Genomic DNA, 24,496 nt, shown 5'->3' with positions numbered 1-24,496 from the left:
ATTTATGAGCCATTGCTTTTATTCATGTATTTAAATGGACTCTATTCAATGGATTTGTTTGCGCGTTATTTTGTTGTTAAAATGTTTTTTTAACTCTGTAATAAGTAGCGACGTAGTTACTACTCCAGGATCTTATGGCCACAGCGGTCATCTGTTCTGCGCAGTAACTGGCCTGCCCACTACTAATTTAACTCGTCAAATCGCTGGGATATGTTAGTTACTTACATGTCTACAGATCTCCATGATAGTTTTGTCGAAAAAATACTTCTAACAGCCTTAATTTCCAATAATACATTATCATGAATGTTACATCATATAATTATCATAATCATATCAGTCTGTAGACGTTCACTGCACGGCCTATGCAAATATCGTCACGTATCCTGAAGTAGCAGTAGGCAGAGCACATCGGTCACGCAAGTAGATGCGACGTGGCTAGGTCCCCCATTAGATGGAGCGACGACAAAGTCAAAGACGCTGGAACATTTCATTATAATATTTCAATTTGGTTTATTGAAACACGGATTATTTTAAAGTTATTTCCTTGAAGTTTTATTTTTGCTACTGATTTTCTAAAAATCTATACAAATTCGAGATACATAGAAAAGGTTTAGGTAAAAATAAAACTATGTTTTATTGTATCATTTTATTAAATATCATTATAATATTATCTTAACTAGTTATCACTTCTCTTATTTTCTGCCTCGTCTGACAAAAGCAGAATTATTATTTGTGTAACATAACAGATTTAAAACAAAACAAATCATATATGGTCGAAGTAAAAACGTAGGCAGAAGTCTTTGGATATTAAAAAGAAATTGATACAATATGTATTTTAATATGACTTAAATTAGGTAGCTTTCTTTAGCTAAAGCAATATTCGCCTATGTACACATAGCCAGCATGTTATCTTAGTTATGCATATAACAGTTTAGTTACAGATGTTCCACGATATCTGTTATCTTCCATCACCGTCTGTCAGAGCTTCGAATATGTGTTTGTACCAGAAGTCTACAGTCTTGCCCCACGCGCCAAGTGTCGACGAATCCAGATTTAAAACTTCTATGAACATCTTTACTATGACGTCTTTTAAATCCTGCCGACAATTAAAATAAATATTATTATTCTGGTTAATATCATCGTTATTATTTCCATCGAAGAAAGTCCACAGCTGGACCAATGTCAACGTCATGGAGGAGGTCTATACCCCTTCTATAGATTTCTAATAAAACTGATTGGAACAGGCCTGCATCCATTATTTTCCGACGACCTTATTTATGTCATTTGTGACTAACATCATTTACATTCTTTACATATATACCGTTCACATATTACACTGATATTCACATTGTATATAAAGAAAGATGTGAATGCATTGCAACAGAGTAAGCTTTATAAAGTCGTATTAATTTTAAATATATTATTATTTTGAGCCAGTATTCATTCACTCAATGTAGCAGCGGCAAATTGATCTATAAAACTTGTGTTACCTATACTTAGTCTGGCCATAAAAACTATTATAATTAAAAATAAATATAAAATTGCGTGTGAAATTGGAATCTGTAATTTTTTTAAGATTTTTCTCTGTATTTTACTATTTTCACGCCAATTTATAAAAATATTTGAAATATCTTAAAATATATTGTATTATTTCATTAATTAAAGATAAAGTTTAGCATTAATAATAAATTTATTATTTATTATTAGTGCTAAACTTTAACTTTAATTGTTTCTGTCATTTTTATCCATAAATTGCTAATTATATGCACATTGATATGTATATTATTTATGTATTGTAAATGTGTTCTACTAATTTATAATTGTTACTTTGACTTATTTATAATTGTTAGAATCTTAAAACATTTAAAAGGTACAAGAAAAGTATCAATGTGTTCGGTAATAAGTGTAAAAGTTTTAAAGATGTGAATTTATTGCTCATTTGTTGAGAAACAGTGCCTGGTACACTCCATCCAAAAATCGAAGTACTCACAAAATAAACATTGTTATAGTAAAAAAAAAGATTTCAAATTTCGCATTAATACCTATTAAAATCAATTATTGTTTACTATCTGTCCTAGAAATTAATGTGCAAAGTAAGCAAAAGAAGATTCATAGACATTGGCTTTAGCAAGCAAGCTGTTTTTGACATTAAATAAACATCCAACGTCCTAGAATAAAAAGTTAAAAACTGGTGGATTTGGATAAAAGGAATGGAATGATTGAGAAAGGAAGATGGAATTATGGAATAATAGAAGGAAGAAAAAAAGATTTTGTGAACTATGGAAGACGAAAATAAAAAATTAATGTGAAAAAATTGTTAAGAAATAAAAAACCCTGTTCCCAACAAAATAGGGGTGGAAGGAGAGGTCCCTATAGCGGAGGCCTCATAAAAACAAACAACTTGAGTGACGTCGGATGACGCTTTCACCAGATCTAACTTAAGCTGCGAGGGAATCACTGCACACGGAGTAATTCGGTGAACTCCCAGTCCCAAAATCGACTCCTAGATATAATCTCCATAGACTCCATAGTATAAGATACTATAAGGGCACGAAATCGGTTCTTAGTAAGTTTAGGTAAACATATTTATTTTGTAAAATTTAATAGTGGTTTTAAAGAAAGAAGTCTACCAATCTTTAAAATTTAACTATATATCAAACAATATTAATCATATTGCCGGAAGTCATTGGTTTGTCGCATTAGCATTAGCGAACACTTTATACGGGTGATTGTAAATAGGTGTAAAAATTTAAAGCTTTTTGCAAATGAGCTATACACTCATCCCTTACTTGCTACTTACTCTACTACTATTTACTTTTAGACAGGATTGTACATTGTTAATAATCTGTTTATTTTCTTATTTTGTAATAGTTTTCACATTTTTTTAAAAGAAAGATTTTAAATTTATTACATTATTTCTAGTGTTTTTTATATGTTTTGTTGCTATCTTCAAGTTTTGTTATTATTCGGTACTGTTTCTTTTAATCACGTCGTGATCTACGGCCCTGCAGTAAAGTTGACACCTATTTACAATCATTTCGGCAGGGCAAAGATGGCGTTAAACCTCTTTTATAGGCAGCAAAGCTTCTGGGCATTCCTCTGAATTACCGGATTTGGAGGTCGCATGATAGTTATACAAGACTAATTTTTTGTAATTCAATTCAATTATTAAGATTACATTTAAACCTTCGACTTTAATGTAGAAAATACGAGAGGAAAAATTTATACAACTTCGCTAGGCAGCGGAAAGGGGCCAACAGAAGTACCTAATTAAGCGGTTTTGCACGGCCTGTCAATCAACCTTATGAATTATTATGTTATATTAGTAACCACTTGAATTACTAATTGACAATTTGTGTTACGAATTAAACATTGATCGTATAGATTTTAATAATTTCAGATGAATGTTTGAATAATTCGATATTAATTGATATTAAGAATACTCTATGTTTTTGATTTAACTTTTTTAAATATTATTCGCGTTTATATATGATGCTTAAAATAGAAAAACTGGCCGTAATTCATAGCGCGCGTTAAGTTTCGAGGAAGATGTCAGAATAGAGTATTTTTCAAAAACGTAAATTTCAGTTTCCGGAAAACGTAGTTCTTTATTGTTTAGGACTAACAATGACTTTATCGTAATGAAATCAAAATATAGTGCACATCTCTGTAAATATTTTGTAATAATAAAATATTGATTAATAAAAATAAGATATGTCTTGCATCTTTAATTTACTATATAAATTGTGTTACATTTATTTTATATATAAGTGTGGCGTCTGTGACATTCCGCGTTTCAATAAAATGAGGTAATTACCCATGTACTGAGCGGCTTTTGTTGATAGTTTTTACTGTCAACAAAATATGTCGCTAGAGGCGATCTCTACCAGACAATCTTTTGATGGATATGATAGACATGAAAGATATGGTGGTTTAGGGCGCACATAAGGAAAATAAGACATAATACATATATTAGATTATTATACACTAAGTACATATTATATACCCATAAACCTAATATAGTACATACAAATACTTAACTGTACACACAAACATACATATCGTATATTCATTATAAATAAGGTATTACATAGACACGACTAAATAGCAAATTCTAGTCAATATTCTTCTTTACAGGCCACAGAAATGCTCTTTTAAATTTTTTTTAAAAGCTGACAAAAACTTAGCTTGTTTTATTCCTACTGGTAATGTGTTCCTTCCACTTGACAGCAACAACAGTCAAAGATTTCCCCATAAATATAGTAGATTAATTAAGAATGATATTATTACATATTAAGAATTACATATGAATATGAATGTAATATGAACTTAATATTATTATTCAGTAATTTAACCTAGTAAGTAAAAATGCGTGGCTAATTTTAAGATTTTGATTAATAAAATTATATTTTTCCTAAAAATAATAATGAACGTATGTCTGACGTTTTCACGTAGGTATCGAATAATATTTATTGACAAAGGGCATCAGGTTGAAAAAATATTTTCGGCAAAATTTGATAGCAACTTTCCCTGTGAGTATAAATTGAGATTTCTTTAATATTATTCGTGTGCTATTGAAAATAATGGCAAGGAAAATAAACAGAATAGCCCTATGAAAAATTGTGTAGTAAACATTTCTTTCATAATTGACCAAAGAATTCTTAATATTTTTATCATAAAGAAAAATCTGAGAAAGAATAAACGATGTAAGAATTTGTGAACCAATCTATGTGACAAAATGAAAGTCAAATTTTTATATGGCACATGATAAAAATTGTACTCACAAAGAAATGTTGTTGCTGAATTTTCCTCTTCCGATGCGACTCGCCAAGCTTGAGCATCATTTCCACAACGATTTCTGGCTGGTTAAGATTGGTAACGGCCAGGTTTAAGGAAGACATCAGGTTGATGACGTGAGCTTTAAATTGAAAGTTTTTGTCGTATTCTTCTTCGGGCAGTTTTCTTACCATTTTGAAGAATTCTTTTGTTTCTGGATACGCACGGAATAATCTGTTCGAAATACGAATAGCATTATTTTCAAATTAAATTTAAAATAATTAATAAATTAATTTCATAATCATTATTTCAGCCGCAGGTCGTCGTTTGATGAACGTGGACCTGGGCCATAGATTTCCATTAGAATCGGTTGAAAGCGGTCTGAAGAACTTTAACAAAGTAATTTGTCCACGGTTTTGGAACATTTTACGCTGCGCTTGCCTGCCCGTAGAAATTTTATTCACTTTATTGCCACTTTGAATTGATTGAAGTAATATCGTTTTGTGCACGTCAAAAGAAGAGTACTAGAAGATCGCAAGAGAGATTAAACGGCTTAAAACAGGAGCATAAATCTATTGGATTTTCTGTGAAATACACAAGTCAAAGAGATTCTATTATAACCCGAACCAATTTACATTTCGTTCATAAATAATGAGGGTTTAATCAAGGTGTTTAAGGAGCGTTGTTCTCATACGATTAATTAGAGATTCGTGTTTCTCATACAAGTAAATTTTTATTCATCATCATTATTTCAGCCGCAGGACGTCCGTTGATGGACATAGACCTCAACCATAGATATACAAAATTATCGATTGGTAGCGAACTGCATTCAATGTCTTCTGAGCTCCTTAACAAGGTCGTCTTTCCACCGTGAGACGGAAGTCCTAAGCTGTGTTTGCCGGACTGTTGTCTCCAGTCCATAATCTCTAGACTCAGGAGCCATTCCGTGCGTTATGTGGCTTGCCCGGGCTATGTTACTTTTGTTTGTCTACGGATCTCCTGATTAGTTCTAGTAGAAAAATCTCGAACCAGTTCATTTCCATTATGTAGATTTAAATTGTATTTTATATTCACCTCTTCAATAATTCAATCCCGTTTCCCACGGAATCTTTGTAGACAAGTGCCCAGGATTGCTGTACTGCGTAGACCTCCCTGCGGGTCAGTCCTGATACAGGGTTCACTACGTCGGGATCTCCTCCCCACCAGAGGTAGCTCAGCCATCCGCCCATTTTGCGTCGTCTGCAGTCTTTTATTACTACTGGTTATTCTAAAACACTAAATAAAATGGTATCATATAAATAAAAAATTTACTCATTCTTTGCTTAGAAAGGCATTATATTTAAACAGCTTCATAGCTCTGAAGAAAACACTTGACGACTTTTCTGATTTTTTAAATGAAAATATATTGTATTATTAATTAATTCATGTTGTAATTTTATGGAATCGTAAATATAAATTTAGGCTATATTTAAGACTAAGTACCTTCTGTTTTGTTTTTACTCGCTTCAAGACTAAAAATGTCGACAGCAAAACGAATATAGACGAGAGATAAGTGAACAGAAGCATTATTCACGCTACCGACGACTTATATACTACTTTCCTTTCTTATCAACTGCGGCGAACTAAACTTCGAGATAATTAATTTATCGTTTTATCACGAGGTACTATTTATCTGCGGGAAAACAAAATCATCTGTCTCACAAGACAAAAGCAAATAGAATAGTCATCAGCTGACACGACTACACATAAAGTTGATCAACGATCACATTGTGCTTGTGTAAAGAGGTAATATTTAGTTAGGTTTGTTTATTTTAGAATTATTTTTTATAAAGTTTAGAATCGTGAAAAAAAACAACTTAGTTGTTGCGTTTAGATCTTAATAATTTCGGTGTAAGCTTGTGGACAGCAAGGATCATCTTTCATAAACAAGTTTGTATTGTTTCAACATATTCTATCATAAGTTTGACTACATCGTAGTAGCACAGTATTTTATAAAAGTCTGGGTATGTGTTTAAATTTATCGTCAGAGGCGTTCAATGTAAACAAATTAAAATACAACTAGTAATCATTTTATAGCAGAATGGGTTTATACTTGACGAGCAGCCATCAATTACCACTAGTATCAATTGATTTCGAAAGTCGATGCACACAAGCCAGAGGGTAAGTCGTACGAAGAAAGCTTGTTGTTAAGGCTGTAGTGTAAGACTCTATCAAAAGCATTCACGATATCCAAAGAAAACCTTCACCGTTGTTCTCGAAGACTTCACTTCAGATATACGTGGCAGACACAAAGTAGACCTGTTTCATAAAGGTTTCATGTTACATAAAGTTACTATAATGCCATGACTTTTAGTCAACTCAGGATCCGTGATGAAATAAACGATATTTCAGGTTGTAAAGTTAGACATTGTATATATAAATTCCGTGATTTAATATCACGGGACGGGTCAATAACAAAAGGTTAAATTTCGCACACTGTCGAAACTGCTGTAGTTTTAGAAATCCAATATCGCATACCTCAAGCGCTGACAATAGGAAATAAAAGTGAGCGCAAACGTGCCACCGTGGTCCCGCTTTGACGTTTCATTTTGTGCCATAAATTCAAATGTAAATATTTTTTTTATAATTCACTTTAAACGATATTATAATTTATGTTTCGGGTTTTAGTGTTCATTTTAATTCTATTAAATCGTTTCGAACAACTTTTTAAGTATAGGGAGTACAAATTAGTTCGTTTCGTTTCAAAGGAAGTACTGTTTGTTGCAGTTAAACATTTTGATTGCTTATGGAAGCTAATAATGACAAATATAAATTATTTGAAGACAAACATCATTCAATGGTATGAAAAATTCTAACTGAACAGTTTCTTTGAAACTACTCATGCTCTTTAAATTCAATCAAAAATAGGACAATATAGACATTTTTTTAATTCTTTCAGACATTGCTCTATATACAGGTTTGATGCAGACGGTTGAGTTCTTTCAGAAATCGAAACGGTTCTTGTTTCGACCACTACAAAAAGAATCATTTTTGTATTATTCGGGTGTTTTTTTTTCCAAATTTAATTAAAGAAAAATGATGACGTGACGTGACGAGAATGACATTGCCTGTGAAACGGAAGAAATTAAATAAAAAGTTTTTTTTTTTAAAAAAAACCTTCGATATACAAACTAACTGCAATATTCGACGGTTTACATATTTTAAACTTGTAAATCGTAGACTTAAAAATTGGACTCATACCGGGAGATTAATTGGACAAGTCTCCAGCCACACTTGACCGCCTTAATCAATATAAGTGAAGGCAAGATAAACAATATGATACGAACCAACCGCAAATGGTTTTAAGATTCGAGTACCGTGGGGAGCGGATAGCTATAAAAATGATAGAAGCAATAGACCTAAACACAAGCTGATTGATTATTGGTATAAAAGCTATAAAAGAGCTAATGGATGGTACATCCAATAAAAAAAAATAGAAAACTCTGAATTGAAATTTCAAAAACAAATGAGAGTTCAAAATACTACATGTTAAAAATAGTTATTATTTGTTCAGAATACAATAGTACCATACCGCGATCGCCAACCTGCCTGCTGAGCGTGGCGATTACGGTATATCCCCCCTATAGATATCTTTGAAAGAAGCCTATGTCATGCAGTGGGAGTCTATGGGCTGACTATTTGTCTCTGCAGACTTCGTACTGCCAAAAGCTATAAGGATGTCAAGTTCGAATAGGATAAATAAATTAATGTAACATATTTGAGAGTACACCTATCCCCCGATTTACACGGTACTTCGTTTTACACGTTTTCGCTTTTACACGGTTTTCCAAAAAGTTTTCATTTTTTTTGTTTTAATAACCGATTTTATTACCATCTCTTGTAATATAAATATTTCTGCTTCAAACGGAATCGGCACAAATAACTTCGAGTGATGAAACTGAATTCGAACCTTCGATTCCGAAAAAAAGAATGAGAGTAATTTCTTTTTTGTTCTTTCGTTTAATGAATTGTAATTAAATAAAAAAAATAGTTTTTTCGTAATATATTAAATATTTTAATTTGTCAATGCATTTTACTTTTATTTCTGTGTACACCTAAAGTTATTGAAAAGAATCACAACTGTTAAACTGCAAAATTATGAATTTTATGCAAGCTTTTCGATTTACACGGTTTTGACTTGAAAATGTTTAATTTTCGATTTACACGTTTTTCTCAGGAACGTATCTACCGTGTAAATCGGGGGATAGGTGTATTCACTTTATAAAGAGGGTGATTAGATATATGACAAATGAGCTACATTCAGCGCTTTAAGTTTTGAAACCTACATATAACCATTTCCTCTATACGGTATATAAATGTAAAACTCTTTTGTACCACAATAATAATAAATATTTAACCGGTACACTGAATGAGTAAATGTTTTTAAGAAAAAGATAATTTTATATTTTTTACTGAAACCGTCGGTACGAAATAATGTTCGTTTTATGACATGAAAGGAAGCCGCAAAACCATAAACCTTTCAAATTTGTATTGAAAAAGAACCTTTACATGTATGGCGTGTTTCAAGAATTAAAGAAGTTACCTCAATGAAATTTACTGTATATTAAGTTAAAAGGTTATTAAGGTAAAGGTTATTATACAATAGAAGCACCGGCTTGAATTGTTAAAAAAATAGTAGTATTAGTTATGGTTTTACGATGTGGCAGTGAAAACATTTGATTTAAACTTAGAACTTTAATTAAACAAAATACTCCTGCATTCATCGTGCAACGCAAATTTATATATATATATATATATATATATATATATATATATATATATATATATATATATATATATATATATATATCATATGTCTGTATATCATTATACAGATTGGAGCATCTTTTGCACCTTCTTGCTACTAGCCATACGCTCGCTCGAGTCCGGGTTTTAATTAATATATAATTTTTCGAGAGTACTCCATGGAAGACACAACTAATTTGGAAGAACTTGATCAACATACTCAAGTTTTAAAACGTCAACATGTAAAAAAATATGAAATGAAATAAATAAAAATAGCGTGAATTGTGTTCACAATCGCAAATATGCGAATTTATTTGATGGAATAATATATTTTTTTAAAATAAATATGTAAATGACTTCTAGACTAAAGTATTGGTCAGTAATAGAACCGTCAATTTTGTAGTCAAAAACCGTTTAATGAAGTTACATAATGGTGTTATTTCTTTATATTACAATTACAGATTTAAATATTATTTACATCAGGGGTGACCAACCTTTTTAACCAACGGCCCAATTTAAATTTTAGAAATTATTTGTCGGGTCGCACATAATGTAACACTTATTAATAATTTACAAAACTTTATTTTTAATAAACATTAAAATAATAAAATAAACACATTTTTATGCTAAATAAAAACAAACAAGATAAGAACTGAAAAACAAATGTACTTGAAAATTGTAATGAGAAATTTGGCATCGTTTTTCGGTCATATTAGATATAATACGAACTCAGCTAGTCTAGTCCTGCATTACTGTTTTGATCGGTGGTTGTTATTAATTAATTGTGTCGGTATTAACGTGTACCAAAATTTTATTATAATTAATTTTATAATAATTTACGAGAGAAATTCGATAAATAAGATTGAATTTCAGGAATACTTGGCAGGCCGAATAAACATGTTTAACGGGCCGCGTGTTGCTCATCCCTGTCTTATAGTATTATATTTTGACAGTGGCAAAAAACAAAAAGAAATTGGAAAAATATATAATATACTTCACTTGGTTTCAATATTTGAAACAAATGAACAACGTAGCGAACGAAATGGACAATTAAATTTATTTTACGGTAATATACAATTATAATGAAATATTTAGTTTAGACGAGTATAGATAAACTTTATTTTTTAAATTATCGAAATCAATCATCCAGGAAATTGGTATTTATTGATACTTAATTCTTTCAATTTCCTCTTTATTGAATAAAGAACACTCGTAAGAATTTCATTTCTTATTTTCTATATAACAGAAAAGAAACTGGTTGTCTCTACCTAAGCCGTCGGAAACAGATTCCGTTTTAGTTTGAATAAAGGATGCACTTAAAACATCACCACATGAAGACCTGTACAGTACAGACGACAGGATTGAATAAAAATTCACCAGAAAGCAGACTTGTCAGCTTTATGAAAAAGAAATCATTAAGATTTATTTAACTGTATTCTAGGTAACCTTGAAAACTTAAGAAATACGATTTTGGAGTGCATTAACTCTAGGAATAATTAAATCATCGCTTCAATGGCGGGAAACGCGTTGGAAACGATCATTCAATCAACATTAAAGATGGCGCGCTGGATTCTAGGTTAATGCAATTATCGAGGTTCAATTCGGTTAACGCGTGAGGGCGTGCGGTGAATTCTCATTAATTGCCAACATTACCACTCACATAATTTGTCACGTGTTATAATAATGTATATTCTTATCTGTGGAGATTTTATCATATTAGTACAGCTATATTAATTTGTTCACTTTTTTTATCTACGGTCCTCTAGTGGCGACCACGAGCCGGTATACTCGACGTTAGAGACTCGAAGTGAGACGACACAGTCGAAGTCTAGAAAATGTTGGCAAACGTATGGACTTTGTAAACGGATTAAATAAATGAAAATGATAGTGGTGTTTTAATTATAATTTTATAAAACTAAGTAACAGTAAAATAATACGTAATATTAAACTGACAGAACAAACGAACATGCACAACTGCATCACGACTCAAACTGTCAATATTAAAATTATAAAAACATAAAGAGGTTTTAAAAGACCCAGACAGTCGCAATCATTATGCGGGCAGCGGAAGAACAGTCATCGAGGCGATCTTTGGAGGAGATCTAACCCTTGTAATGGGCGTCTATCGCCTGACATGATAATTAGGGTCCACATAGGGTCATTTAAAGTGACTACCTGTGTAAGTCATAAGAAGGATGCTAGAAGAGCTTAATTTACTATAAATTAGATTGAGATTAAGATTTCCTCTAATGGCATCCTTCAACTTAACTGAACTTTAATTATTTCGGAAATAATTGATTTTTGAATACGGTATACTTATACATTGTTATTATTGTCAGTAAATGAGTTATACATTTATAGAATCATTCTGCGTGTGTTTGTTTTTATTCTTAAGAGGATAAAGGTAATGTAATCTCTGAGATAGAACGCATATAAAATATGTTATTTATGAAAAGTTCAGGCACTTCGACCTAATAATATATAATTGTGATAGACGCCTTAATGTTCAGACGGGAACAAATATTAATTACATGCGCTGTTACGATCCAAGTGGCTTTTAATTATTAATTATAACCAGCTAGATGAGATGCTTTTGTTTCAGTGCGGAGTATTCCGTTGAGACATCGGCCATTTTGAAATACGGATTTCGTAATAACGTATTCCATTAAATATTTCAATTTTAAAATAAATATCGAAGTAATATTTAAAAAATAGAAGCGGTTTTAATAATATTTTAAAAAGATAATAGTGATACTTGAATTTGTGCAGCGTGTTATTTTCTTACATATTTTTGGAAAATTATTTATGCTTTAATTTTAAACCGGTATATGTAAATTTGATAATTGTCTAAATTAAAATAACTGATCGTATATTCGTTGATTGTATGTCAAAGTAATATTTTTCAATAAATCATTTATTGGGAACCTAACAGAAGCTGAAATCTTAAGCTTCTAGTGTGGAGATTTTAGACCAGAAAACGCAGCGCAAGACAGATGACCTGGTTTAGGTCATCAAAATGGCTAGAAGTAAACTGTTTCCCACAATATCTACCGATAATCGGTGATCCTCTCTTAATAATCTTTAATTTAGTTTTCCACACCCGCGCCCGAGCCGAGACTGGCAGAGTCTATGAGTGTAGTCATTAAAAACGATGTTTAAGATTAATACTTCCCGAGATTTACATTAAATGCGACTAAGGAAACCAGCGATGTACAAAAACTACCGGATAGTAAGGTCCGCTCATAACCGTATGCGTCATATATAATTTCTTACAAACAATAACCTTCGTAATGTCACATTTGTGGTCAAAACCTTGAGACGAGATGGTGCATCATTTAAGTTCAGTTACTTTACTACCTGAGTAATATCCTTAAATTAAAAAAAAATTAAATGGCCGAAACAATTAAATACGTTCTGCGAAATAAGAACCAATGTAATTACGAATATAGACAAGGAAAGAAAGGCGACGTGTGAAAGAAGATCAGAATGGAAGATTTTGTGAAGAATGTGAGGAAAAGAGAGATAAAATTGATAGAAACGAAAGGAGAAAGTGCAATAAAATTAAATAATGAAAAAGATTTTTAAACCTGCATTGTAAGGTCCCGGTCCCTAACAAAGCAGAGGAACGAGATTAAACAAAAAAATGTACTTCAGTAGCTAAAGACGAAAGTCTAAAACAAATGTGTTATCAGTGATGATTTACGGAATTGAAACATGATCTCCCAATCTGTGTTTCATTAACAAGCACAGATCCTTATTAACCTATGGAGAAGACTGCCTTAGAGATTTATCTACGAAATTTGAAGATCGAAGACAAATAACCACTGTTTAATGGAATAAGCATTCTGGTGATTTTCATACCGATGAATTTCAATAAAATAAAAGTTAAATATAATAACATAGATAATCCACACACGCTCTTTATATGCGCACGTCAAGTTGAAGCTGAGGAGTGGCATGTCCACATATTAATAGACAAACAAATATATACTCTTGCGACACAACAATAGAACGAATGGAAACGTTAATTGTGTCATTATAATTACTACGTATTGGAGTAATCAAAATAACGTATTAAGGCTAGGACATACAATACCGAATTAAAATCTGAATGCCGGTAGTATTTGATATTTGAAATATTGGGATATCGATATTAAAATCGGTATCATTAATAAAAAAAATACTAGTTATATTTTTACTTACCTCCGTTGTTATGTTGATTTGTTAACTAATAATATATAAAATTCAATAAATACTGTTCTGAAATGAGTAGATATTACTTATTTTATTACATAGAGAGTAGGAGTAGATAGATACAAAAAACGTGCAAGTAAAAAAAGTACATATTAACTTCTATGTTACATATAGTAGGCTCGCATGGCATTATATAGTTAAAGAAGCAATAATTTAATTAATTATTGCTTCTTATAGTATTTATTAAATAATGTTTATAACTTGCATTTTGTTTATTAAAGTATGCTCTTAAAAACATAAAACAAAAGCAAAAAACTATAAAGCTTGTACACCTATTTTAAATCACCCCGTATAAAGTGATTAAATTTCATTAATTGGTTTTTTTCTAAAAGAATTCGAGAGGTGAACTATTATATATATTTTAAATGTAATATTTCGAATTTTGAAAACGCTTTTTGTTGTATCAATAAATTATTTATCATCTCTTATTGATAGGGCGAAGAACACATTGATTGTCAGCAAATGAGCTATACATTCACGTTCCCAAGGTTTTTACACCTATCATCAATCATCTAGTTTATTGCCATAATATAATTAACAAGAAAAATATAGTATAAATAATATATAATTTAGATTTTAATAGCAAGGTAACAAAACTTCGTAATGCATAAAAGATGAAGCATTTAACATATCATCAATAATAGAATTAATTGCAGATGTCAGTTATATATCTCGTACAATTATTTCGTGATAGAATATCTATATATTCTATCACGAAATAATAACATAAACAGCCTAAATATGCCTCAATACGTATCTTTGTTGCCGAATTTTTTAATTTTTTTATTGGTTTGCTTTTATACATTGTATATCTAATCATTTATAAACTATTTTAATAAAAAGATCGACTATTTTTCTATTAGTTTTGTCAATTTATTACCATTAATTATTTTTTATCCTAATTTTGTATCTTTTAAAATTTCAAATCCATGTATTTATATGCGCAGGGTGTTAAGAAATGTAATTTGGTGATAAACTCGAATATTGCTTGAATTTTTATCTTTATTTATTAATTGTAAGCAGTATGTGAAATGCTGTTTTAATGGATTAGGTTTATAATTTGAATTGATTATGTATAAAGTAAGTATTGTGATATAATTAAAGGATATTGTTGCTAAGACAATATTATGAGTTAAAACAATAATAGCACATTCACGGAAATAAATGTAGTAGTTGTTTTACACTCCACAACATCAAATGGGCAGTTGCTGATTTCAATTGTTAAAAGTAAACTTATGAAGACCATTTAAAAAAGCGTAATTTTCATGTATAATTGAGTTTTCTTAATTAACGAGTGCCATTTCACACTCGAAAAAAAGGTCGTAGCCACGCACTCCAGAAAAAATGAACGTTTTGCTACGTACATTCTTAATTAAACAGTAAATTGGACGGTTTAATTGTCCCCTCGTTTAGCAGTTACATTGAGTTCGTTTTAATTATTTTTTTCTTCGACTCACGTATTCTAAGGGACTAGCAAACGATCTTTTTTTTAAGGATAATATTGTATTCGCCGGACAGACTTAATGTAAGAAAATACTTGACGTTTTTAATTAGTTAGTTAAAACTAGGTAAAGACGTGTTTATGCATGAGAAAAACTTCAGTTTTAAGGCTTTTATGCTATTTCTATTTATTCTACGATATCTTTGTAGACTGATTTTAATTTCATAGCACTGACATAGGCAAAGGTGTGAGTGGCTAGTAAGAACAAAAAAACCAAAAGTTAGTGCTATGAAAACGATGACATAAAATATATTTTTTTATTATGTATGCGTACACTCGGACTCATAAAGGATTTGTTAACTTTCAGAATGAGAATTTTAGGCGTTCCGAATATAATTTTATTTCTTGTATTTATCATGTATCTGTCACTATTTTTTTTTTATAAAATTTTTGATTTTAGCGCTTGTTACTTAATAAATATTAAGAAGCAATGGTAAGAATACCTATTATAAACATACCTACCAATAATTTATTTAAATATATCTTTAAGGGAATCTCTAGCTTTTACACCATAAATATCCCGACCTTTTTTTTGTAAAATAAATATAGAAAACACTTGTTATGTGAACGGAAAGAGGCTGCAGGTCGTAATTTAAGGTTCACATATCTTAGATGACTTTTAAGACTAAGGCTCGACTTCTTCGAGTTAGCAAATCTTTCTAGAGGCAGCGTATATGTTTTTACGACGCGAAACCACGACCAGAAAATGCTTAGAAAGCTGAACTTGCCAGATTTAAAAAAAATGTTAAAGAACGTTTGTGTGTTAAGGATCGTTACCCTGCAAATGGCTTCATTGACGTTACTATAACGTGAGTATATTTTACTTACCAGAATATATCAATGTATATTAAACATATCAATGTATATTAAATATATAACATATTACTTCCTGTAATTTAAATAATAATAATAATATAGTTTTACAGAGATTCTTTGACCTGTGGTCTCAGGGCTTACACTTTATAATCTGAACAAATAGTAGAGTAAATTTGAAGTTAATAAAAGATGTAATCCAATGTGTAATGAATTAAGATTTCGTGAATTTTATATTGAATTTGAAATCAGACTTCTCGTTATGTTTTACTTCACTGTTTGTAATACACGTAGAGTCTGTAGGGCATCGAATCTGGGACCTAAAATGGCTCTAATTTGGCGCTAATTAAATGTAAAAAAAAGTTAAATGTCGAACTAGATAAACAACTTACATTAAAATCATTTAAATAATTCAAAATCAAATGTTGTGTGACACAATCAAGTAGTTCGGTTACGAATCGTCATACATACACGCATACATAATTCTGAACTAAGAAATCGAACCTATCGTTCACGCCCAATGTAGCCATATCTTGTGTTATTAAAATCCTTGTCAGTGATGTAGGATATATTTTATAAAGTGTATATGTTAAAATCTGTATGGCTAAAGTTTATTAAAAGTTGTGTTGTTGTGGAGTTTCTTACTCCTTTTTTACCACAACTATAACACCCTACGAAGCAGAGTAGAGTCAAAAATAAAATAGGTTAAAAACAAATAAATAATGAGTCGAATATTAGTAAAATTTCTATTAAGTGTTCCAATTTTGAATAAATGAATTTTATCTTATTAACTTTTAATATACACAATATTCAAAGGTCACTAATACTGTGTGTAAGTGTACCTAAAATCTTAACTTTTAGTTAATTACCTGAACCTATTAAATATAGGCTATCATTATTTTGAATCAAGAACAAACATGAAAAATGAACTAAGAATTAATTGCAATTGAAAAATATCGTTTTAAAATCGCAATATAAATTAGTTTGAAATTTAAAACGTCCAAATTTTGAAATACTACGCTAACGTTATAATTACAAATTCATTTTAAAAACAAAATCTTTTAAATCGGAGACTTTCCTTTACGCCATAGCATAGACATATATGATTATACACGCTAAATAATATGTTTCGTTTGTTCCTTCATGTCGTTTATTATTATATTTTTGTAATTTGTAAGAAATATTTATGTATTATTATTTGTAAGAAACAAATTATTCAATGTAATAATATTACAATTCGAAAATTAGAACAAAGATGTTGAGATGCCGGAAGATTGTTTAGTAGCCAGCCAGATTCGTGACATAGGCATTTAAAAATTTAAATGTATCTTAGCAACCGGTTTCCGGTATTCGTAAGTCGATTTTAATTCTTCACAGTAAATATAAGCGTGCCAATTCATGATTTCATATAATATTGCATGTGTTTAGTGAGAAATTACATGAATGAATTATTATTTTCCTCTTTTACTATATTATTTTAATAACTGTGACACACAGGTGTTGTAGCAAATGTAAATAAGTTTAAACAATTGAATCATTAATCATTTATTGGTTATTCTGTAATTATTAGTAAAGCACGAATTAGTTTTTTTTCCTCACACATCGTTGATACGAGAATTTTAATATTATTAATAGTTTAATTATATAAGTATTAATGTTTACCTTTGTGATTTTTTAAAATATTACCACAGTTTTTTTTATTAATTTCGAACAATATTTAACACTATTGTTGTAAGTGTAAAACAAATACAAGTCTTTTCCAGTCGAAAGTTGGCGCGCTACTGATGTTTTTAATTTTAAATATTTACCGGGAGCCTTGAAAATCTATTGTTTTGGTTGTTTTATATTCAATTTCTCTAAAGCAATTCGATGTTGTTGGCAAGCAATAAGTGGTTAACGTGAAACAAAAATTAAAAAAATTAATAGTTAGTAATCATGTGATTTTATTATCAGTCATATACATCATATTTAACATGATGTGGAGTTCAAAGACCTCTCGTTTTTATTGTCGGATGGCTTTTTATTCCAGACATTTTGAATGTTCCAATTGCCTACGTTTTGGTCTGTTGGTGTTTTATTATTTAATGAGTTAGTTGATTTACAGTTATTTATGTACTATTCACATGTTTTAGATAATCTATTTATTTATCTAAACATTTCCTTATAAAATGAATGTGTACGGGCGCACTTAATGTCGAAGGTATTTTCTGTCAGTTAACCGTTTGGGAGGAGCAGAGATTTATCTCAGAGAAAATAGCATTTTTATCCATAAATGATCCCTAAAATGCAAGTACATATTACATCTAACGTTAACAGATCTTTTTCAACAAGGAAAATTGTCCTGGTTGATTTATGGGATAAGGTACATGTATAAGCCATGATGGGTAATGTTTAAAAAGAAACTTCCACATACGTTTTTATGATAGAAAAATTTGATGTAGAGCAGCGTTTCTTAAATTGTGTTCCGCGGAATCCCGGGGTGCCGTGAAGATCACTCAGAGGTCCCTCAAAATTTACGTAAAGTTATAATATTCAAGAATGTAATTAAAAAAGTGATAAAATTTAAAGGCACAACTAGATTCGACTTACTAATCTGGAGAGTTGGTGCAAATGTGACAGGAGAAGCCGAAGGACGTTCGGAACCGGTAGGAAGCGGTTTGCTTTTAACTGTTCCTGTTGGAAACAACAAAATCGTCTGTCCATTTTGCGGGTGAACATTTGACGCTGCGCTTGCCAGTCCGTGGTCTTCACTCCAGAAACTCAATAACACTTATTACGATATTTAAATTGTTTGTTCTTATTTATATAGGCTGGGGAGCCACGAATGTGGAGACCTGTTATTGTCAAACATAAACAAGAATTATAAAGCCTTAGCTTTCATTGCGTTAAATCCATTATTTAGTTCAAATTATTACGAAGACCTTATTACAATCAAGTAAAATGATAAATAAAAAAAAGTAAAATAAAGTAAAATGATAAATTGATAGAGAGAGATCATTTGCCAAATAACTATTACAAAAATAAATGTGTTGTTGCTATTATACGTGTGTTGTTGACTTATTAAAATACTGTTCACGGGGAAACTATTTTTGAAGCAGAATATGTGGAATTCTTTGTCCATTAGTTTAGTTAATCATTTAATGATTCACAGTTTGCGGTTGAATTTAAAAACCTGTCAGTTTTAGTTCGGAATATATTTGTTCTGAACACAATACTTTATTTTAGACGAACAAGTATTGTGACTATATTTAAGCATAATATTGATTTTCTAGTGGTCGTGACAGACTATGTCTACTTGCAATGTTGTGTAACCGATTCGAGAATTGTAAATTCGATTTCGGTAGAAATAATACTAGCATTTGAAATTATTTATTTCGTGAAAATACTTTCTGTGATATGGATTTTAATCTAGAAATTTCTGTGTGAAATTTCGATCTATATATTTATAAAACATTACTTTAAAAGATTATTTAAAGCTTTTACAACTATTTTCAATAACCTCTATAAAGTGATCACTTTGTAATATGTTTCAAATATTTATTTTTTCTATTACAATATTGACAGGCCAGTAATTTTTGGCAGTGCGAAGTCTGCAGGTATAGATATTAAAAACTATTTCAATTCAATATGTAGTAATCTGATTTTTAAAAACGAACTTCCTTAATCTATTATTATTTCTGATACCATTGATTTACAAGACAGAGTATACTCATACATTATTAACAACAATAGAAATACGTTTACACCTTTAAAGCTTTTACAACTATTTCCAATCACCTATATAATGCATAACGTGCAAACAGATGTGAAAGTTGCCATCGCTTTGCACCTGAACTTCCGGTATTGGAACGTCTATTGCATATGTCATGTGAAGTATCTCTATAGAGTTGAGAGAGGTAGAACGTATTTTTTTTGAACGACTTAACTCGAAATTTTCCGTATTTATATTACACTTCTATTTCCATTTTAAAATTTAGGAAAATTATTAAAAAATAAGGTCTTATTTTTTAAGACCACTTGTAGTGTTTCTTTTAAAATAGACCAGGAGTGGCCAAACTTTTTAACAGCCTAAGCCATTATTCTAGATATAAAATGTTTAGCCAGTCGCAATTAAATACATATTAAAAAAGATACTAAAAATATAATTTGCTAAATTTATTTTTATTTAAAACATGTAAATAAAATTATAAAACATTTATGTTAAAATAAAATGTTTTAACCCATGTTTTATTTCTCTCGATAATTCTTTAAAACATTTTAAATAATTTAGTTAGTTAATACTGGTTGAGGTTTGTGTTTTAAAAAAAATTTAAAGTGAAATTAAATGATTTACATTAGAATGTTTTTCTGAAAATTAAATAACGTCGGGTGCCTCAAATAATCCTTCAAGAGCTGCATGTGGTTTGCGAGCCGTAGATAGTCCTCCCTCCCCCTTCGGATGAAGGCAGTGTAACGGGAATCACCGTGCAGCTTATTGTCCTCGTGTGGTTATGCACAAGGTGCGTTCAAAAACTTAAACTTATAAGTGTTATGTTAGTATTTTCGGACTGAAACTTATGTTAACAGTTTTAATATATTATTTTAATATATATTAAATAGCATACTTAATTTATTCTTTTCTTACACAATGTGCTTGTGCTATTTTGTTAACCTTTTAATATAGAAGGCAGTACAGTGATGGTTACAGCGAGTCCTAGCATTTTCAGCTTCATGAGCAAGCTCGCAGTCGTTCAACGGGCCATGAAGAGGTCTATGGTCGGGATTTTTCTATGAGCTTAATGTAGGAAGGAGGAGATCCGTAACCGAACGGAAGTGACCGACATGGCGTTGCGAATTAGTTAGTTAAAGAGGCAAAAGGCAGATCACATAGCGCGTAGAACAGGTGCCGCTTGGCATAAGGTTCTGGAATGAGAACCAGGAACCGCCGATCGCATCATAGGACGCCCGACTAAAAGGGAGAAATACCATCTTGTTAAGGTAGTTGGAAGACGCTGGATGTTAGTCGTTAGGTATTGGTCGGAAGTCTGCCTATGTTCAGGAGTGGCGAAATGATGACGATAAAAACTATCATATAATGTTTTAATTATCACTTCCATTTTAAAGATAAAAAATATTCTCATGTTTCAAGATGTGTAGTAGTGTGAAGTATAATATTGCGACAGTTTTTATATTACGTATTTAAAAGGTTTGGTAAAGCTACGTTGTTATTGACAGGTAAACGACCTACCAACCAACTTAGGTTTAGGAAAACGCTGCGTACTAAGTAGTGGTATAAAAATGTTAAAAAATTTCATACTTAATGAAAAGCCAAAAACGCTATAATATTTTAAAGATAAAAAATAAAAAAAAAACGTTTAAAAGATAAAAAAAGATAATACGAGCTGTACAGTGAGTTAACATTTTTGGTTATCACATATAAGCAACGATTTCATGATAAAACGTTCCGATTAGATAGTGGTTTTAAGGATTGTCTTTAAAAATCCAAGTCACCTTTAAAAATAGCATTTTTTAACGTTAAAAAAACTGTTTTATTTTTTTTGAACTATGTCAGAAAAATTAGTTTTATTTTATGCCCAACCAACCTAGAATTCGTGATAGGCTAAAGAAATATTACAAAAATGAATACCTGGTAACATTCGTCCAAATAAATTCAGTCTTCATGAAGAATTAAAAAGCATTGATGAAAAGCTACTAAATCCATTATGTAAATACTACAACATGGATTTTTGATGCGATCATGATAGTCTTATATAAAAATATGGCCAGATATATTCCTAAGCGCAAAGCCCGAAGTTGGCTCTACCGATTCGGCTAAAGCGCGCAGAATGAAAGGTCGTTGGGGCCTAAAGATTTTGGAGTGAAGATTACGGTAGACAGACGACCTAGTGAATGTTGTGGGAAAATGTCAGGCCGCTTTCTGCCAGTCCTAGTGGAAATCTACGGGGGAGGCGTATATCCAGCAGTGAACGTCGAAAGATTCTTAATGGGAAGTAATGAAACAAATGCGAGTGAAATTATAAAAAGTTCACTAATCTTTTCCCATATAAACCACAAAGTAAATTAAAATACCTATCCCCAGCTGTCAAACATTTGACCTTGTTCGAAATCAAAAAGGCGTGTTAGGATATAATCAAACAAAACAAACGCAATCGTGAAGTATTACTATTAAAACATAATTACATTATTAATGAAGCCTAGTAGTGTACCAAATAGTAAACATGATTTCAAATTTATCATTATTAAGATATTTAAATTGAAAATTAAGCTTTATTTAATTATTAAAAAAACTTTTATCTGTTACAACACTGTGTAAGTACTAGTAATATTTTTTTTGTTGAAGTATAGAGCATAATATAGATAAAAAAGGACAAAGCGCTTTTTTAAAGTAAAAAATAACGATTGATTTTTTGAAACTTTCAAAATAAAAAAGTTTTATAATTTAGAAAACAAGTATACAATTTTATCCTACAAACTAAATCATCAAAAACATATTTATGAATAATTAGTTAAAAAATTTATAAGTATGAACAACAAACACATTCAATAATTTTACAGGAAGTAGTTAAAAAAAGGTAATTCACGTTTAATTTAATTATTCTTTCCATTTAATTTCTTACCTAAAAGGCGTAAAACTGACGACATAAACGTGTTCGCATCGTGTTGATGAAAAATTAGGCTTTTAAATTAATTACTTACGGTCATGATTTAAAAACGAAATTTCAATAAAATTGTGCAATGTTATCGTGTAAACATAATTTGTTAAAAGCCCTCTACAAATATAACTGTGCAATATATTATAGTTCTAATGTTTTGAACTTGTATAATAATTATGACATTTACATTAATTACATTTACAATAAGAGTAATCTGCTACATATACATATATGAAAAGGTATTGAAAATTTAAAAATATGATTTGTGTCAACCAATATATGGCAGCGAGGCGGATTACGTTTCAGTATGATGTTTTAAAAAGCATCCACTTTCCAGCTAAGACATTTGCTTGCACTAACATAAGCGACGAACGGAGATAAACAAAAGCTTTGAAATTAACCCTTGCATCTTTTTCAAGTTAATATAGGATAACACTTACGTGATATAATTGGCGAAATTATTCCCGCGTGTTACACCTAATGATGACCACTGAAATTATATACGTCCGCTGCCGACGAAGGCTCGCACCGCACTGAAATATATTGTAGCGGTCTCGGTGTTTACTATTCAGCGAGGTGAATAATCAGCTGAAAGGAATTCCCTTAGTAAGCATTTTTCAGGCATAATTTACTGATAAAAATGATACATAAGATTTCGTTTTAACAATTAAATTAATGATTATGTAATATTATATTACTAAAAAATTTCAAATTGACGAAACACTGATATTGCAATCGTATCGTATGTGATAATCATAAAAATGTACAATAAAACTATTTTCGCGGATTCGATTTTGAGCTGACGGGAATCGAATCCTCAATTTAGACATATCTGTCGCACACAATCCTTTACTATTAGCCTATTGTGCAACTGAAACTGCTTACGGCTGCAACGACCATGCTTTTCTTTCATCGGCTCCTATGACGCTTGGCTTTCCTAAGACGCGTTACAGCGGTTTATGTAATACCTATTCGTCGTAAATTTCTATGTTTTTTTTTTTTTAAATAGATACGTTACTTTGTTTAATACATTTGTCCAGCCGACGTCTTTACAGCACCCCTGTTAAATGAAAATAAATAATATAGGTTTTCATGAAAGTGTTCAATGGTCTTATCGTTGAGTTTATAGCTAAGGAAAGGAGGTTTGTGCTCTCCTACAATTTTTTTATATATTTAGTAATAACCTACGAGCTCGGCAGTGTTTTTATTTTTTCTTAATAACATATATTACACTTACGGTACGTTTTTCATTTACGTTGGAGTTTATTTCACATGCGTTCATAATCGTAAGCATAAGCATAATCAAATGCACAAGAGAACTGTATCGAAAGATTTATTTTTACTTTGGCAGTGTAAAATTTTCGTATTATTTCGAATTTTGTATTTTCTATTGTCTTTATAATAAGATTTTATTTCATGTCTTGGTGTGCCGGATTGTCTTTTACAGGAAACCATGAAATGTAAATTCATCAAACACTAATCACAAAATGTTAATCATGTTAATCACAAAAAAATTTGTGACAAAAAATCATGGATGATTAACATGTCTGCACGCGCCTGGAGCCATCGTCATCTAATATAAGTTAAGCTATAAATTTTTACAAAACGTTGAATTGTAAAAAAATGTATAAAAGAAATACTTACCACACTTTTGCGAAAGGTAAAGGGGTGACGGTGATACTAGTAAAGATGGCCTCTAAAATATTTTCATGTT

The 24,496-nt window shown here is 30.6% G+C and overlaps 1 protein-coding gene across 3 annotated transcripts; it reads right to left on the bottom strand.

Moving 5' to 3' along the window:
* Positions 1–691: 691 nt before the first annotated feature.
* LOC137932280 (cytoglobin-like) lies at positions 692–23,310 on the bottom strand. 3 transcript variants are annotated; one of them, XM_068775885.1, is made up of 4 exons: positions 23,223–23,310; positions 5,851–6,051; positions 4,785–5,010; positions 692–1,096 (listed from the first exon to the last, which is right to left on the bottom strand). In XM_068775885.1, the coding sequence occupies exons 2-4, from the start codon at positions 6,003–6,005 to the stop codon at positions 959–961; spliced, it is 519 nt and encodes a 172-aa protein (XP_068631986.1). In that variant the 5' UTR covers positions 6,006–6,051; positions 23,223–23,310; the 3' UTR covers positions 692–958. The 3 variants fall into 3 exon arrangements, with proteins under 3 accessions (XP_068631986.1, XP_068631988.1, XP_068631987.1); XM_068775887.1 differs by lacking the exon at positions 23,223–23,310 and adding an exon at positions 17,792–17,864; XM_068775886.1 differs by lacking the exon at positions 23,223–23,310 and adding an exon at positions 6,259–6,322.
* Between the last annotated feature and the right edge of the window lie 1,186 nt (positions 23,311–24,496).

The sequence above is a fragment of the Battus philenor genome, unplaced genomic scaffold, assembly GCF_028537555.1.
Source record: "Battus philenor isolate CCGP_79_NKW_IND1 unplaced genomic scaffold, ilBatPhil1.0.hap1 SCAF_9, whole genome shotgun sequence".
Classification (NCBI taxonomy): Eukaryota; Metazoa; Arthropoda; class Insecta; order Lepidoptera; family Papilionidae; genus Battus; species Battus philenor.
The sequence above is the reverse complement of the archived record's forward strand: the minus strand, read 5'-3'. Positions and strand labels throughout refer to the sequence as shown.